Source organism: Plecotus auritus (genome assembly GCF_963455305.1).
Source record: "Plecotus auritus genome assembly, chromosome: 8".
Lineage (NCBI taxonomy): Eukaryota > Metazoa > Chordata > Mammalia > Chiroptera > Vespertilionidae > Plecotus > Plecotus auritus.
Window position 1 is genome coordinate 63,072,369 of NC_137782.1, and position 18,457 is coordinate 63,090,825.

General features: G+C 46.3%; 2 protein-coding genes across 3 annotated transcripts in view; one reads left to right on the forward strand and one right to left on the reverse strand.

The window, feature by feature from the left end:
• The window catches only part of CDK5RAP1 (CDK5RAP1 mitochondrial tRNA methylthiotransferase), a 46,881-nt gene extending 45,860 nt beyond the window's left edge, over window positions 1–1,021 (forward strand). For both annotated transcript variants that reach the window (XM_080684183.1, XM_080684182.1), the window contains one exon: window positions 743–1,021. In XM_080684183.1, the coding sequence (XP_080540309.1) occupies window positions 743–832 (90 nt within the window). In that variant the 3' untranslated portion in view covers window positions 833–1,021. The remainder of the gene's footprint in view (window positions 1–742) is intronic.
• Window positions 1,022–2,430: 1,409 nt separating this feature from the next.
• Window positions 2,431–17,945, reverse strand: LOC308256512 (vomeromodulin-like). The gene is made up of 8 exons (XM_080684856.1): window positions 17,661–17,945; window positions 15,374–15,617; window positions 9,438–9,939; window positions 9,019–9,120; window positions 7,351–7,506; window positions 6,367–6,451; window positions 5,946–6,003; window positions 2,431–4,391 (listed from the first exon to the last, which is right to left on the reverse strand). Coding segments are annotated over exons 2-8 (1,134 nt in total). The 5' UTR covers window positions 15,603–15,617; window positions 17,661–17,945; the 3' UTR covers window positions 2,431–4,389.
• Between the last annotated feature and the right edge of the window lie 512 nt (window positions 17,946–18,457).

Consider the following 18,457-nt stretch of genomic DNA (forward strand, 5'->3'; position numbering starts at 1 on the left):
GCCACTGTCGTGCTAGAGCAGCTTTCCTTCCGCCTTGCTCTTGTCACTGTTGACTACATTAGTCCATTTTATCTTCATAGCATTTCTCAGTGCCTGAAATCATCCTTGTTTGTTTCTTTACATATTGTTGTCTGTGTTCCCCCCCCCCCCTCCCGAAAGCTCCTTTGAGGTCAGGGAAAACATCTCTTTTGTTCATCTTAATATTTCTAGCACCTAAGACTATTCCTGGAACATATTAAATACTCAATAAATATTTACTAATGGACTGACTTGTTCTCATGGTGAGAAATGAGACCACTGGTACCTTTGGGGTCACATGCTTTTAGCTCTTAATTAGAGATGAAAGAGAGCCTTTCTCACCAAATTTTGGCCTTAAATATCCTAAGGAAGGATTTGACTGGTCCAGCCTGGATTACAGTTTACCCCAGGAGTTAGGAGGGCAGGGTCTGTGATGGGCAGCTCACAGCTGAACCTTGGTTGATGCTGGGAGGAGCCATCTCCCAAAAGAAAAGAAATGGCTGTTTGGGACTGACTAATTTTGGACTTTTTAAAATCATATGCATTACCATTGCATCAAACACCTCTTCCTCCCTGGATTGGGGCATACGGGAACCACACAGTCTCTGCTGGCCTGGCGTCTCCATCAGGTCCCTTGTGGTGGCCTCTCCTCTGGAGGCTCCACATTATATACCTGTGGTGCAGTCTTGGTTACCTTGCCTTCTCCTGACTGATTTTCTTTCAGATTACCTCCGCCAGCTCTCAGACACTTAGAGGACATGTGCTCTGCAGGACCACTCTGAAGGACTCCTCAGCCTATTGCTCACCTGAGTGATGACTTCAGAGTTGATGTAGGTGGTCCTTGCCACCAGGAAGGGAGATATGACTGGTCATTAATGAAAAAGGTAATGAAGCATTGAAGACAAGCTGCAAGTGGTGAAGCAACTTTATGTCAAATGGAGAAATGCATCTCTTTGCTGCTATATGAACAGCCGTTATAATCATTAAATTTACCTAAACTAAAGTGGTCCCTCTGTCTCTCTACATGATTATCATTTCTTCATTGGTAAGTGTTTCTGGGATTTTCTCTAGAATGTCCCGTGTTAAGTGATTCCCACACCAATTTCTGCTGTGGACACTGCTAACCCTTCTGGTTTTCTCCCCTGAATCCTAAAAATTAGAGACTGAAGGACAGGCCAAGGTGGAGAGAATCATTTGCTTGGGAAAACTGCTCTAGATCTTTCTAACATTTTGGTTTGATGACATTAACTCACCTGCTTACCTCCTCATTTTATTCTCATATTTTACCTGTGGATTTCCCTCTGGACCTCGTTTTTAGCTTGTCAGTTCATTCCTTGCCTTCAGGTCTGACAGCACTTGGAGTTTTGGGAAACATCATTACCTATTAGTAAGCTTTGGACACTCATTCTTGGTCCATTCACTAATAAGGTTATGCCATTCTCTGAGTATCATGTATTCTGAAGCTCCGTTAATAGGTGAATAAACATTTAGAATTTTTATGTTCCCTTGATTAATTGATTTCTTTGTCATTATAAAATGACCTCTTTAACCCTAGTAATATCTTTTGCTTTGAAATCTACATTGTCTAATATTACTATAACCACTTTGGCTGACTCCTTCCCTCCCTTTTTATTGAGATTACAATTCACATAGCATTGATTTCACCATTTTAAAGTGTACAATTCACTGGTTTTTAGTATATTCACAAGGTTGTGCAACTGTCACCACTATCTAATTCTTTAACATTTTCATCTCTCCAAAAGAAACCCCATACATATTAGTGGTCACTCTTCATTTTCCCGTTCCTCTATCCATTGGCAAACATTACTATATCTTCTGTCTCTGGATTTGCCTATTCTGGACATTTTGTATAAAATTAATAATATAATATGTGGCCTGTGTTTGGCTTCTTTCACTAAGCATGTTTTCAAGGTTCATCCATGTTGCATAATGTGTCAGTACTTCATTCCTTTTTTAAAAAAAATATATATTTTTATCGATTTCAGAGAGGGAAGGAGAGGAAGAGAGACAGAAACATCAATGATGAGAAAGAATCATTGATTGGCTGCTTCCTGCATGCCCCACACTGGGGATCGAGCCCACAACCTGGGCATTTGCCCTGACTGGGAATCAAACCATGACCTCCTGGTTCATAGGTCGATGTTTAACCATTGAGTCACGCCGGCTGGGCTCATTCCTTCTTTTTTAATGGCTGCATAATGTCAATCAATGTAATGCTCCATGTTAATAGAATGTATTGATTATTAGTTCAATCTCCTTACTAGTTCTAGATCTACTTATATTTCCCATTTCTTCTTGAGTCAGATTTGGTAGTTTGTTTGCTTCGAGGACTTTGTTCATTTCAAGCAGGTTATCTAATTTGTTAGCATACAATTGGTCATAGATTCTTTTGTAATCCCTTTATTTCTCTAAGATTGGTAGTAATATTCCCTCTTTAACTTCTGATTTAGTAAATTCAGTTTTCTCTCTTCTTCTTTGTCAGTCTAGCTAAAATTTTGTGAATTTTGTGATTGTTTCAAGGAACCAACTTTTGTTTTCATCAAATCTTTTGATTTTCTATTCTCTATTTCATTAGTCTCTGCTCTAATCTTTATATTTAATTTCTTCTGCTTGCTTTGGGTTTAATTGGTTCTTCTTTCTCTAGTCCTTAAGGTGGAAGGTAGTTTATTTATTTGAGATCTTCTTTTTCTTTGTCTTTTTAAAAAAGGACTTCATTATTTTAGAGCAGTTTTCAGTTTACAGCAAAATTGACTGGAAAGCACAGAGAATCCCCATATACCTCCTGCCCCCACACATGTCCCACATCAGAGTGTACATTTGATGAATCTACCTTGACTCACCATTATCACCCAAAGTCCATAGTTTATTCTAGGGTTCACTCTGGGTTTTGACAAATGTATAATGACTTGTATCCTCCATTAAAGTATTATACAGAATAGTTTCATTGCCCTAAAATTCCTCTATGTTCTGCCTATTCTGTTTTCCACAGAGCTTGAACCATTTTTACATTCCCACCAGCAATGCATGAGGGTTCTGATTTTTTCATAGACTCATGAGCACTGATTGGAAGGTTTTCAAGTAGGGAATGTGTATTTTTATAAAGAGCACTCTGGCTGCCAGGTGGAGGATGGATTATAGGTGACAAGGGCAGGGAGGTCAGTAGCCCTACTAAATGATGTTGGTGATTTGGACTAGGATGGTGATGGAAAGAAACAGAAAAATGGGAAAAGGTGTTCTTGAGGCAGAATCAACAGGACAGGATCTGTTCCTGGGAGAGGGAGGAATGGGGAATAATTCTCAAGTGGCCAGCTAGGAAAGCTGGGTGGATTGTACTACCATTTACCAAGATGGGATTGACTGTGTGAGGTACTGGCCTGGGGAGAAATCCAGTCCTAAGGTTTGGACAGAGCTGAATGTAATAGTATGATTTGGACTTTATTTTGCGGGGTGCTGCCCCTTACTGTGAGGAAAGCCCAGTTGCTGGTCCTGCTTGGCACCTGTAGTCTTGGTGTCCACAGTCTGAGCTCTTTTGTTTCCAGAGCAGATATGTTATGCAGACACTGGACATAGGACGGAGGGTCTCTGCCTGGTATAGAGATCAAAGTTGTGTTTCTCAGCCCCTTCTTGTAAACTTTTCTCGAGTTCTCTTTATTTACAGGTTTCCTGTTTGGCTTGGCTTCCTCTAACAGCCACTTGGCATGGCCTGTAGTTGCTGAGCTGGAACCTTGCTCATGGTAGCACCAGGCTCTTCTTACTTGCTCTGTTTCATATATCTTTTAGCATCGGATCTGTGCCTTTCCCTGTGTAACAAATGATGATGGGGATATTGGATCCTAGCCCCTGTGTGATTTTCATGTTGGGCCAATAGGCAAAAGAAAGCACTTGGAGTTGGACAGGGAAAGACAGAGGTATGGGAAGAAAAGTCTTCATCATGGTCACGATTGTCTCCTAGTGCCCTAGATAAATTAATCCTGGCTATTGCTGCCTCATCATTCACATTATTGATTTCATGTCCTTAGTATGTATAGTGCTTTTACTTATCATGAACACACTACAAAACTCCCATTTGTAGGAATTGAAGACAAGTGAGTCATTTTCTGCATGAAAACAGGATAATTATTAAAGAGATGATTACAAAATACCCCAAACCCTGTTCTTGATTTTCTTGCACGTGTTAATTCAAGGTGACACTGGTACCAAAGAATAGTTGACATGTTCAGAACACTATTCAACTTGGCTCCTTAATCACAAGGATGTCCTTGACTCCATCAGAGAAGTTTCAAAGTGCTTTCATTCTCGGAAATGCTTTGGTATCCCACGTGCTGGGTTTAGTTTGCTGCCTGAAGGTCTCTCTGTGGGGAGATAAAATAACTAATTATAACTCTTAATATACATGCTGGCTGCAGGCACAGGCGGTGCCAGCTGTGCCCTCCATCTCCCTGACCACAGCACTTGCCCTAAGGATGGAGATAGGGAGCAAGTCAGGCCAGTGGGAGCCCCAGAGGTTATTTCTCGGTGATTGTCATTTGAGCTATTCCAGAAAGAATTGGATGGTGAAGGTCCTGGTAGGTGGGGGACCTCCACATGGAGCCAAAATAGAGCCCACCCAGAAGTGGTGGAGCCAAGACACGGATTTTGGTGTCATCGTTTGGACCCGGAATCGAGCCACTGCTGACACTAGTACCATCTCTGAATGTTCAGGACTGACGATTTTATTGTTGTTACACCAGTTTGTGTTGTGCTTTCTGCCACTTGTAGCTGAAATACAGTGGCATTCATCTGATCCTATCCCTTGACTCACGGCTGACTTTGGGAGGCTAAGTGATGTGTCCCAGGCCACCCAGAGGAATGGGGTGTAGGAGCAGGAGGTAGGACACCAGCACTGAGGCAAATGCTGATTTCACCACCCTCTCCACGCTAGTAATAGATTTGGCCACAGATATGGGACTTTGGGGGTTAAATAAATGTGGGAATGTACAACTTCTGAGGTTTGAGCCAACATAAAAGAAGTTGTTATTTTTTTTTTGGTCAGATATTACACTCATGAAGCATGTTTATTAAGAATGGAACACCTAAGGGTGATAGAGCTTTTAAATTTTTTTACTCATTCATATATCTTTCCCAGTTCTACCCTCATCATTTATTGTTTTCCTGGTGACAAATTTAAATAAACATCTCGTTCTATTAACCGTTTTTAATGAATGAAAAAGTCCACAGGGAAGAGAAGGTTTCTTGCACAGACTGTGTTTCTTCTACTCTGGGAATTGTAAAATGTCACCATTTTCCTGATTTGACTGTCTTGTTGGCTGCTGTCCCACCAATTCCTATTATTCCAGTTTTCTGGGTATGGTTGGGGCATTGCAAGGAATTTCTGCCTCTAAGTCTCCCTGGTGTGAGGGCCTGCGACTGTTCCTTGCTCAGGCTCCTTGCACATGTGCACTTTGCCTGGGGAGCTACCACCGAGCCTCTAAGGGGCTTTTTGTCCTTTATGGCCTGATAACGAGTCTCAGTAATTTGGAGAAGCAGGTAAGTTGCCACATTGTGTGCCCTGAGCGTGCTGAGGAGTTGGTTGGGTGCTTAGAGGTACCCGGTGTTGCAGCTCACAGCCCCATCTCTTATCTGTCACCCAACGGGATTCCTATGGGGCTTGGCCATCTGCATGCATTGACCTGGGCAGCCCCAGGGAAGTCAGGTGTTTGTACCAGGGGTGGGCAAACTTTTTGACTCGAGGGCCACAATGGGTTCTTAAACTGGACCGGAGGGCCGGAACAAAAGCATGGATGGAGTGTTTGTGTGAACTAATATAAATTCAAAGTAAAGGAGCGGAGGGGAGAGCAAGAGAACCGGATAGAACAGCCGGATCCGGACCGCGGGCCGTAGTTTGCCCACGGCTGGTTTGTACTCACAGTTTTTGCATTCGTTGAAGTCACTGAGATCAATGTCACATGATGTTGATTCTTTCGTCTGTGAATTAACCACCAGTTAGCTTTGCAGAGGACATGCAGCAGTCCCACCCATCTCCACACCCCAGCTCCTCTTCTCCTTCTTCCCTCTTCTACTTCCCTTCTCCCTCTTCTATTTCCTGGCCTTCTTTTTCCTGGCCACCCATCCTCTCTCCCTATCCCCGCCAGCTTGAGGCATTGTCCTATCCCACAGCTGGGGTCAGAGGGAATGTTGCATCCCCTAGCCTCTGGAATCCTAAAGGCAGATGTGTCCTTCCCACGTCTCTCCCAGCATCAGGCCATATCTGAGGAAAGGGCTTCTTCCTGTCTTCCCACAAATGACATAGACCTTTGTGGTGGTGCCCGCCCCTTTCCTATGACTTACTTTCTCTTTCATGGCAACTGTCAGCAGTTGAGGAATGACATCATCCAAGGGCAGAGGGACAGGGAGAGGCAAAGTATCTGTGACCCTGAGAAGATACATGTGGAGAGCTGTGTGATTTTGCATTTCTGGATTTTGTCCACATTGGAGATAACTCATCTATTGATGATACAGCTGCAGTGATGTCCTGCTGCTTACAACTTGCAACCACCTGAGCCCTTTCACCTTCAGTTATAGTCATGAAGGAAGAAGTGAGGATACCTGGGAAAATCATCAAAGTCGGACATCTGACCCATTGTTTCACATGGAGGAATTTATCCTTCAGATACTCTGCACTTTAATGAGCAGATACGTGTGGTACCTTAGTAATTTGAGTTGGGCAGAAAGTTAATAATTGGAAGAAAATCCATTATTTCATAAGGAACTGTTAAATAAATTATAGAGCAGATTTAACATAAGAAGAAGCTATTTACTGATGCAACTGATTCCATGAAAAAAATTTTTTATGTGAAACAACTGGAGTGCAGACAGGTGTCTATAATATATGCCCATTTCAGTGTGTGTGTATGTTCATGCATATTTGTTGCCAATGCAAATATCTCTGAAAGCCAACAAAAGGGACTGGATTCATTGGTTGTTTCCAGGGAGTACCATTAGCCAGCTGGTGTATATGGGTAGGCAGAGACTTCACTGTATAGCTTTTTGTATCTTTTGAATTTTGATCCAGGTAAATGCATTGCTATGCAACAAAACTGGAACAAAATAAAATGTGTGCTTAGTAGGTAGAATGTAGGCCAAGTGAGGGATGGCTGTTCTCAACATAGTGGTCTGTTCTTAAGCAGAGACCCTTCTCTGGGCCTCTTTTATGATCATTGAGAGCATTGGGTTAGCTGAGCTAATCTATGAGGGTAACCTCCTGTGTACCAGGGGGACATTCTGACATATAGGCTTGTTGATCCAGAAAATGAGAAAAATGGTCTCACGTACGTCTTCACCAACTGAAGGTACACTTTCGTAGCCTTGATGTCTTTGTCCTGGACTTGGAGGCTGACACATTGGGTGTCATTTGTGGAAACACCAATTTTCAGAGTCACATCCCCATTCATTTGAAATCCCAGTATGCTGATTACAGGTCCTACCAGGCTGTGGAGAACAAGATGCAGGTGAGGGTGGGTGGGAAGAGATCAACCAATGAACTTACATGCACATATGCATAACCCGTGGACACAGACATGGGAGGGAGGGTAGTGAGGGCCTGAGGCTGGGGTGGGGAGGAGGATGGGAGTAGGCTGAAAGAGTTAATGGGGGAAAAGGAGGACCATGTAATACTTTCAACAATAAAGAAAAAAAAAAAAAAAGATACAGGTGAAACCAGACCTGGCTGCAAGAGGTTGCTCAGCTAAAGTGATAGGCATTTTGGGAGTCAGCCTCATGAGTTTGTCCAGGTTATTGGAGCAGGGAAAGTTTGGTGCTTTCTAATGAACATGACCCATGGTTGAACATCCCCTGTACAAAGAACTCAGAGGCTGGCATTCCATAATCATTGGAGAATCCCTCTCTTGACCAAACTTCAGGAAGTCTTTTTTTTCTGGAGACACCAGGCTACTTGTAACTGGATGCTCATTACAGGTTCACTTTTGTGCCCAGCACCCCAGCTGTCCATTGTGTGAGTGACAGCGTAAGAAAAACCCACCATTTACCACACCTGGTCTTATTAATATCACATGCTCTGAAGAAGATGAATGGCTCTTCCTACCACTGCTAATTGTGTTGGTCACAGACATGGGCTGTGGAGGCAGAATGCCTGGATTCAAGTGTTGTCACTGCCACATTTCAGCTGTGTGACATTGAGCAAGGTTTATAACCAGTTTGTGGGTCTCAACTGGTTTCCCAATCTTGAGACAGGACTGCTTTCTTGAGGTTGTCAAGAGGCTTTGGAAGTTGAGAGTGCCTCAGTTAAGTGCCTGGATGGAGCACGGTCAGTGAGAAGTATCTGCTGTTGGTTAGTCCAAGAGTCCTCTTCTCCCAAGGGGGTTCCTGCCCTTGTCATGCCTTTCTGTGTGCCCTGGGCCTGTCCTGTGAACGTGTTCCTCTCCCACATGTGGCCTCCCACCGAGGACAGGGCCCACTTTTAGTTCCTCCTTCTGTGCCCAGCATGAGGTCTGGTACAGAGTAGTGCATGTTAGGTGGATGAATGGACTTGTGCATGCATGCATGTTTGCATTGTTAGCTTCTGGAGAGCAATGAAACATCTCTGTCTCCCCCAAATGCCTAGGGCAGTGTTTGTGAGAATGGGCTGCTTCTCTTTGGAGCGTGCAGATGGTTTGGAAGCTACTCTTCCCATGAACCCAGTGCGGTCAGTAGGAGGTGCACTCTGTGATTTCTCTCTACATTGGCCATCTGTATAAATGTGCATGTTTCCCAAGGAATCTGGATTTCTGGCTTTGTTTACACTCTTTGAAGATGGGGTTTCATGGGGTCATTATCCCACCTTGGTCCTCTGGGCTGGAGGAGAGGGCCTAATTTGCTGCCTAATTTTCCCCATCCTCAGACATCCTGCCTTACTCTGTGTTGTCCCTGCCTGGCCCTTTGGACACTGGGCATTAAGGGTGTTCTCCAGGGCAACCCAGGTGACTGATTTGGAGACAGGCTCACCCTTTTCCACCTATGAAGGCGGTAGTCACAGCTTGAACGAGGATCTCATCACCCGTCATGGTCAGTGTCATGTCCTCCACAGTTGCTTTTTGAACCTCTAATCTGCAAAATGACAGCATCCAGGGTCAGTCCTGACTCAAGGAATCAGCCTGAGCAGCAGGAGAAATGCCTTTGAAGCAGCCAACTAACAACCTACCAACCCACCCACCCATCCCCTGGATGGCCCAGTCCAGTTAGCCGCCCAGTTCCTTAAGCTCAAGAAATCTTGTTCATATTTCCCCCCGAAGGACACAGAGCTGGAATATTGCTTTGTGAAAACATGGCTGTCCCTCTCCATGGGTTTGTAGGAGGTTGAACTTCAGTATCCCCAAACATCACTTTTCTCTTGTGCCATACCTTAGGGTCAAGGAAGCACTTACCCTATCAAGAGATCTTTCACGTTAATATTTCCCAGCACGCCCGAGAGTGCATCATTGATGCCACTTGGCACCGCACTCTTTAGTACGCCCTCGGTGGATTCTTTGAGCTCGCCGACTTTGTTGAGCACACCACCCAGGGGCAGGGGGAGATTTGAGAGAAGAGAAGAGTCCTGGTCAGCTTTTTTTGCAGGATCCCTCTCCACAGTGTTGGGTAGTAGGCCACCCAGGGGTCCTTGGGCCAAGGGTATCGGGTTGCTGACAGCATCAGTGGCTTTTGAGAGCGAAGACAATGGTGACTTTGAGGACTTGCTGTTGCTTCCCTTGCCCAGGACACCACTAAGGCCACCGTCGCCAAGGATATTGAGGGAGGAAGAGAGGTCTAACAGAGATAGGACGTCCAGGTTGGACACTGTGTCTAACACTGTTCCAAGCACACCGGCCAGATCCACATCTGCACACATCAGCATCTTCTCAATCTGTGGTGGCAGGGTGGTGTTCAGATCTGAAAATGGCGAAGAGATATTTTCCTACTGTTAGCTGCACAACTGGTTCAGTCAGAGGAACCTTCCCACCTGGATAGCCAGCACCTGCAGCATTGTCATCAGGGTTGAGGAGGTGCTAACCATGGGTTTGCCTCTACACTGGAAAGAAGCAAGTCAGGGAGAACTCAAATCCTAGAAGATGGAGTGGAAGGGAAGGAGGGTCAAGAGCCAAGTAGCAGAGCTGTGAAGTCACAGGGTCCTATCCTATTATGCTACTCTTGATGGCTGGAGAAAGGAACTCAGAAGAGCTGTCTCACCTCGATGGCAGTCAACCTTGGCTGCCTAGCACAAAGGTGAATTGGACTGAGGGACAAGATTCTTGTTCCCGTAGAGTTGCAGGAGGAAGAAATCTGTTAGGACCTGCCCCTGTGAAGCTTCTAGGCCATGGCTTTTGGGGCCTTCTGCTGCTTCCCATGCCCAGGGCTCTGCAGTCTGGAGGGCCTTTGCCTGTGTGGGGTGATGTGGATGCACCTCCATCTTTTGCGTGTATGAACCTCAAGACCCGCACAAGAGTGTTTTGGTCAGCATTGTTTAGAGTTGAACACAATTGGACAAAAACACAGTTGATGTATATATCCTGGATTATTTATCAGGAAGAAAGTCTCAGGGAAAATGGATAAAAGTTCCTCATAGATTAATCATGTCACAAACATACATATGAGAGACAGTGCAAGCAGGCCACCTTTTGAGAAACTTTATGACATGTAGTGAAAATTTTAGATTTAGAATGAGAAGCCACTTGACATAACAATAAAGAAATGACAAGAGCCGAAACCGGTTTGGCTCAGTGGGATAGAGTGTCGGCCTGCGGACTCAAGGGTCCCGGGTTTGATTCCGGTCAGGGGCATGTGCCTTGGTTGCGGTCACATCCCCAGTTGGGGGTGTGCAGGAGGCAGCTGATCGATGTTTCTCTCTCATCGATGTTTCTGACTCTCTATCCCTCTCCCTTCCTCTCTGTAAAATATCAATAAAATATATTAAAAAAAAAAAAAAAAAGAAAGAAAAGAAATGACAAGGGAAAAACATTCAGGCTAGAAGCTTCCTCTGGTTGGGAAAGAGGGGAGGCCGGAAAAATATGCAGCCCAGTAAGTATCATGGGGCCTTCAGCCCAATGCCTGGTTTTATTCTGAATCTAGATTTTGATTACAAAGGAATTTGCTTCGTGTATCTTTTCGGTTTTTATATGCTTGACAATGCAATTCATCACCACCACCACCACCACCAAATACTGCTTGATGGGTACATAGCTGTCCTTTGTACCACTGTCTGAACTTTTCTGTATATGTGAAGTATTGCATAATAAGGCAGGATGGTCAGAAGAGTGGGGCACGTGTTCTTAGAGGAAAGCAGTGATGGGTGAGCTGTGGTCAGTAGGCAGTTGCTGCCATGCTGGAAGGTTGACCTAGGCCATGACTGTAGGGCCGTTAAGGGTATCCATGAGGACTTTCCTGCGGCCTTTGTTTGTTGATGAATCCTATTCCCTTCTTATTCCCCAAATGGACTAAGTTCTTTGCCAAGTTTTGCAATTTCTGACTTCCTTTGTCCTCAGACCCTGGGAAATTGCTGGGGGACAGAAGTCCACATCTGAGAAGGGAGCTTGCAGAGCACGAATCTGGTCAAGGGATTTGGACGTGGGCCTGGATTTCTTTTTTTCTGGCTCCTGTCAAGCAGGTTGATGCTTTAAGCACCCATGGGTGTCTGGGCTGAGCTCTGGGCCCAGCATTGAGAAGCTGTGAGATTTCCTGGCAGTGTTCAGGCGTTAAGAGTCATATAAAAGGCAGGCAAATGGAGAAGTTGCTGGATCCAGGAGCTCCCTTCTCCAAGCTTGCTTTGACATATCCTAACCAATGTGTGGACTGCAAACAAGAGCCTCAGCATCATCTTGATCTTATTAGAAAACAAGTACTGCCCTGACTGGGTAGGTCAGTTGGTTAGAACATTGCCCTGATCCCTCAGATTGCGGGTCAATTCAGGGTCAGGGCACATACAAGAATCAACGGATGAATATATAAATAAGTGGAACAACAAATCTCTCTCTCTCTCTCTCTCAAATCAATAAATAAAAAATTTAAAAAGCCAGCCTGGTGTGGCTCAGTAGTTCAGCATGGACCTATGGACCAGGAGATCATGGTTCGATTCCCAGTCAGGGCACATGCCTGGGTTGCGGGCTCGATCCCCAGTGTGGGGTGTGCAGGAGGCAGCAGATCAGTGATTCTCTCTCATAATTGATGTTTTTATCTCTTTCTCCCTCTCCCTTCCTCTCTGAAATCAATAAAAAAATATTTTTAAAAAATTAAAAACAAGAAAAAACCCATACTGCTGTGCTATTGCTATAGCAAAATGTCTGGGCGTGGGCCCAGGTGGCTTTTTTTTTTTTTTTTTTCAATCTTGGTGGGGGGACTTATAATTGAACTAGAGGCCCAGTGCACGAAATTTGTGCATGGGGGGGGGGGTCCCCTCAGCCCAGCCTTCTCCCTCTTCAATCCTGAACCTCTCGGGGGATGTCCGACTGCCGGTTTAGGCCTGATCCCCAGGATCAGCAGTCGGACATCCCTTTCACAATCCGGGACTACTGGCTCCTAACTGCTCACCTGCCTGCCTGCCTGATTGCCCCAACTGCCCCCGCTGCTTGCCGGGCCACTCCCAATTGCCCCACCTTACTGGCCTAGTTGCCCCCAACTGCCCCCCCCACCGGCCTGGTCGCCCCCAACTGCCCACCCCCCACCGGCCTGGTCGCCCCCAACTGCCCACCCCCCACCGGCCTGGTCACCCCTCACTGCCCCCCTCTGCTGGCCTGGTTGCCCCACACAGCCTGCTGCTCGGTTGTTTGGTCACCCCTCACTAACCCCCCTGTCGGCCTGGTCGCCCCATGCAGCCTGCTGCTTGGTTGTTTGGTTGCCCCTCACTAACACCCCTGCCGGCCTAGTCGCCCTACGCAGCCTGTTTGGTCGTCCGTTCGGTTGCGATGGTCGCTTAGGCTTTTATATAGATAGATAGCTAGAGCACCCGAATTAATCTGAAAAATAATTATATTATTTCTATTTATTTACTAGTGGCCCGGTGCACGAAATTCGTGCACATTAAAAGGGGATTAATTAGAGGAAATAATTTAATATTGCTATTTGCCCTTTCTCTATAATAGAAGTGTCAGAGATGAAAGAAAATTAGTAAAATGTATATGAAAACCTTTCTCCTGTTAGAGTCTGGGGCACACCATGGGACCCAGAGTCAAGTCCCCGCCCACCCACATGAGCCTCAAAATCGCATAAGACCCAGACCCGGCTGCCCCCCACCCATTGGGATAGATCCAGACCTGGCTAGTCCCACCCTTGTCAAGCCCCGCTGGGCAGGGAACGTAGCCTCAGGTCCCCTGGCCTGGCGCCAGGACGGGGGGCGTGGCCTGAGGGCCCCCAGCCCAGACCGGGGTGGTGGGGCGTGCCTTGAGGTCCCCCGTCAAGCCCCACCAGGTGTGGGACATGGACTGAGGTCCCCCATCAAGCCCTGCCAGGCGGCGGGGGGGGGGGGGGGGCGCGCGCAGCCTCAGGTCCCCCAGCCCGGCACTAGGAGAGGGGAACAGCCTCAGGTTCCCTATCAAGCCCCATGGGCAGGGGGGTGCAGCCTCAGGTCCCCCCTGGGCAGGGGGCATGGCCTGAGTTCTCCCAACCCAGCACTGGGGGTGCACCTTGAGGTCCCCTGTCAAGCCCTGCTAGGCAGGGGGGCACAGCCTCAGGTCCCCTGGCTTGGTGCATGGGTGGGGGATGCGGCCTGAGGTCCCCCAGCCTGGTGCTGGGGTGGGGAGCGTGGCCTTAAGTCCCCTGTCAAGCCCTGCCAGGTGGGGGGTGCGGCCTGAAGTCCCCTGGCCTGGCACTGGGGCGGGGGGAGCAGCCTGAAGTCCCCTAGCCCAGCACCAGGATGGGAAGCACACCTTGAGGTCCCCTGTCAAGCCCTGCCGGGTGGGGGGCAAGGCCTGAGATCCCCTGTCAAGCCCTTCCTGCCTGAGGTCCCCTGTCAAGCCCCACGGGGGCGGGGGAGGATGTAGCCTCAGGTCCCTGCTGATTGCTTGTTAAGGCTCCTTATGGGAACTTGGCCTCAGCTGTGGGTGCAGCCATCTTTGTGATGGAGTGATGGTTAATTAGCATATTCCATCTTTATTAGATAGGATTATTTTTTAAATATTTTTATTGATTTCAGAGAGGAAGGGAGAGGGAGAGAGAGAGAAACATCAATGATGAGAGAGAATCATTAATCGGCTGCCTCTTGCATGCCCCCTACTGGGGATCAAGCCTACAACCCAGGCATGTGCCCTTGACTGGAATTGAACCTGGGACCCTTCAGTCCATAGGCTGAAGCTCTATTCGCTGAGCCAAACCAGGTAGGGCTAATTATATTATTTTAAATCTTAGAACACATATACTTATGTGAATAGGGGGTTAATTTTCTTATATATGAATAGGGGTTAGTTATTCTTTTTTTTTTTTTTTAAATATATTTTATTGATTTTTTTACAGAGAGGAAGAGAGAGGGATAGAGAGTTAGAAACATCGATGAGAGAGAAACATCGATCAGCTGCCTCCTGCACACCTCCTACTGGGGATGTGCCCGCAACCAAGGTACATGCCCTTGACCGGAATTGAACCTGGGACCTTTCAGTCCGCAGGCCAACGCTCTAACCACTGAGCAAAACCAGTCAGGACGGGGTTAAGTTATTCTTAAAATTTCCTTTTCAAGGCCTGTGTGAAACGATTAAGGAGGTGACTCAGCTGTGAATCCAGCAAGCAGACAAATAAGCATGGTCAGACCGACCCACCAGGAGTCAAAACATCATCTCATTGCCTGATGACTAATTACAATAGCTGATGTCTGTGGACCCCCAGGCGTGCACGTAGCTGCGTTCCTCATCCTAGCCCCTTCCCCTTTATAATCCTGTTATTGGACACAGCGACAGGCAGCCCGAGCCCAACGGGGGATCTCACTTGAGGATATGCTTTTTTTAAAAAAAAACAACAACACCCACACACAAAAAAACAAACCATGATTTTTTACAGAGCAAAGAAGGGAGAGAGGAAGTGAGAGGGAAACACTGAAGTAAAAGAGAAAGATTGATAGGTTGCCTCCTGTACTTGCCCCAACTGGCGATTGAACCTGCAACCTAGGTATGTGCCCTGACCAGAAATCGAACCCGCAACCTTTTGGTGTATGGGTCAACACTTCAACCACATGAACCACCAATCAGGGCCCAGGCAGCTGTTTTGTTAACAAGCTCCTGAGTTGATTCTACCACTTCCTCTTTAAGAATCACTGTTAAGAAGAAATGAATAATCTTTGGGCTTGGAAATGAGAAACGTGTGAGGGATGTGAAAATCAAAGTGTATAGATGAAATAGTTTTTACTTACAGTCATAGAGTTTGCTGCTAGACATGACGTACTTGACCACAGGGGGAGTGTCAGCTAGACGTGTTGTAGGGGGAGAACCATTTGGAGTTGGTGGAGATCTGCGGAACTGTCCGGGAAGTGGAAGGAGTCTTTTGACAGGAAGTTCTCCAAGCACTGAAGGTGGGGTCAACAGGTCTAGCGCTTGTGCCTGGATAGCCAGTGTGATGGCCAGGGCCAGGAGGGTTAGCATCTTGGCGGCTGATATCTGCAAAGGAGGGCTTCGTCAGACACCACATTCCCAGTGGACCATAGGGCTGCCAGTAGGTTTGTATTGGATGTACACACAAGATACTACCTCATGTAGGGGCGTGTCATTCACATTGCAGGTACTCTAGCCTGCATAGTGTATTCAAGGAACAATGTTTCATCACATGACAGTCAATACCTTGATAAGGGCATTTTCTCACTTCTATCACCTTTGCGTAAATGTATCTATGGGCTGGTGGCATCCTTTGAGTAGCCATGCCCTTTTACTAAAGGCCTTACCTGTACAGTCCCACATCTTCCTGCCAGTCCTCTTGACTCAAACATCCTTGGAGTGGTCTGAGTCAACTTCTGGGTAACTGGAGAGTTTTGAATGCTTCAGCTACCAATATTATCTCTCCAGTGGTGGTCAAGCTCTCTCCCTGCTTCTGGTCAGGTAATGTATAGCAGTGTCTTTGTTTGTGTGAGCTTACCAAGTGCCCATCTCTTTTTGGAGTATAAACGATATGATATGAGCTGCTTTAAACTCTCTGCACAACCCCGAGAAGGAAGGCCTGTGTCCTCATCATTCAGATGGTGAAACTTGTATAAAGCAGGCACCACTACATACAGGTGCCAAATTGGCCCATTGTCCAGCCCCCTGGTAATTATCATGGTCAGGATCATTCAACCACCCAATCAACCATTCCCAGGCTTGGCATTCTTCACTCTTTTGGTATTTGGGCTGTTTTAGCAATTTAATTCAGTTTGCAGAGGCCAGAGCCATTCCCTTGTGAGTGAGACTATCTAAGGGCTACTCTGTCTTTCGAGGCCTGTTCTTCTGTTTTTTGGGAGAGCACTGGTATGTTTCAATGGTGGCATGAGCCAGTTCATACCATTGTGTTAGTGCTCAGCACAAATCGGGCTCCCTGTGTGAGTGAATGATCGACTTAACTAGGTCAGCCACCTTCTGTGGTCTCTTCTGTGTGCAGGGCATTGGGTGATCCTATTGACCACAGGTCACATGGCCTCTTCCTCTTGGCTGGGGTTGAGCAGCCATAACTGATGTGATTGTATAAATGCGTAAGTCTCAACTCTACCTCTGTTGGTTGGGATGTGTCTGTACATGTATCCTTATTGAGTACTGGTCAGTGTTTGTACTTGTTACTGTACTAACATCTATAACAACTTATACAATCCTCCCAGCAAGTCCAGGCACCAGGTAGTATTATTACTACTGTTTCCAGCTGAAGGCAGAGAGCTGGGTTCACTCCCTGACAGGAAAGCCCCACTTGTCTCTGAGCTCAGCTGTTCACTCAGTGGGATCACTTCCTTTCCTGGCTGTCAGATTCCTCCCTTACCATGATTCTTGGTCTGTCTGTCTCTAACATTTTGGGTAAAATGGAGGCTTGTGTCTTAGGGCGTTTTCCCTCCGTGAAACAAATAGACTTTGGAGTTTCTCTCTGTTGGGATTTTTTCTCCAGACAAGTTTAAAAAAATCAGGCTTGGGGACCTTTGTTCTTGCCATGGGTAGGTAGGCATTGCCCAGCCCAAGTTGCCTGCCATTTACCAGCATCATCAGCAGAATCGCTATTGCAGAAATGTTGGGAAGAACATAATCAGAAGCCATTGAAAATCCTTCACATTGAACAAATTAGGTGTTATGGGAAAAAAAATCACATTTTAATTATTTTTCTGATTTTACCCTCATCTATGTGAAATTAGCCTTTACTGTCTCAGGTGACATGTAAGTGTCCTGTGAGGAAAAAGTAATAAAATTCTGTGCCTGTGACTGAGTTGATGGCAATATGGTTAGACATCGCCTTTAGTGGGGCCCTTGGAGAGTCGCAGTAACAAATCCCCCTTTTCTAAAAGCAGTTGCATAACTGGCAGTTGTGACACCTACTGTGCTAGGCAGAGTGCTGTGTGGCTTAGTAGGGAGGGGGGCTGAAGAGATTCTAAATGCAAACCCCTTGTTTATCGTCCTCTGATGAACTGTCCTAGCTTGTTTCCACCTCCGAATTTTGACCCGTTCTTTTGTGAACTTGATTTAGTGAGTTCTTACCTTGCTCAGTGTTGATGAGTCCGTGTTGATGGGAGATCTTTTTCGGAAGCTGCCTCTCCTCCTGCTGTTGTTGGGACTGTCAGATGGAAAGCTGCATCCCACATTTATAGACCAATGTCTCTAGGGAAAGTGATCAGACATGAAGGGATGCCATTCAAGTGTGCTGATAAGGGTGGCATGATACAGGCTGATTTCCAAGATCAGCACCTGCTAATGGGGAGGCGTGATACAGGCTGATTTCCAAGATCAGCACCTAATGGTTGTGACATTTGTCAGTGCCTTTCTGAAAGATGTTTATGGTGCTTTGACCTTATTCAGAGGGCTTGTCTGTCCAAGTACTGTCCCGTTTCTATTTTAAATCTTCAAAGGCCTGTTATCTCTGATGTGGGTGCTGGTTGAATGGCAGAGTAGAGCAGTCTGTAAGGCTACATATAGGTGCCAACTCATTGAGAGCCCTTTAGTAAAGGTGCCAGTGCTGTGCCCTGTCCATGGTAGGCACTCAGCATTGAGAGACCAATTCTAGGGTGAGGACTTGTGAGAAAGGCCATGGGGTCACTTTGGACAGGGTGTCTCCCTGTTAAGTATTATTTTACATCAGGTGTGTGTGATAGGAAGTATTCAAACATTCACAGATTTGGGAATAATGTGATGGATGATGGCGGATTGGAAAGTACATAGTGTCTGAAGTAGGTGATTGTAAGCATGGCTATTACATAAATCGCTCAGCCCCCGTTCCTTTCCCAGAGTGCCTCTGGAATGAGAGTGAAATGTTTTCAGATGTGTGCTGTCCTTTCATT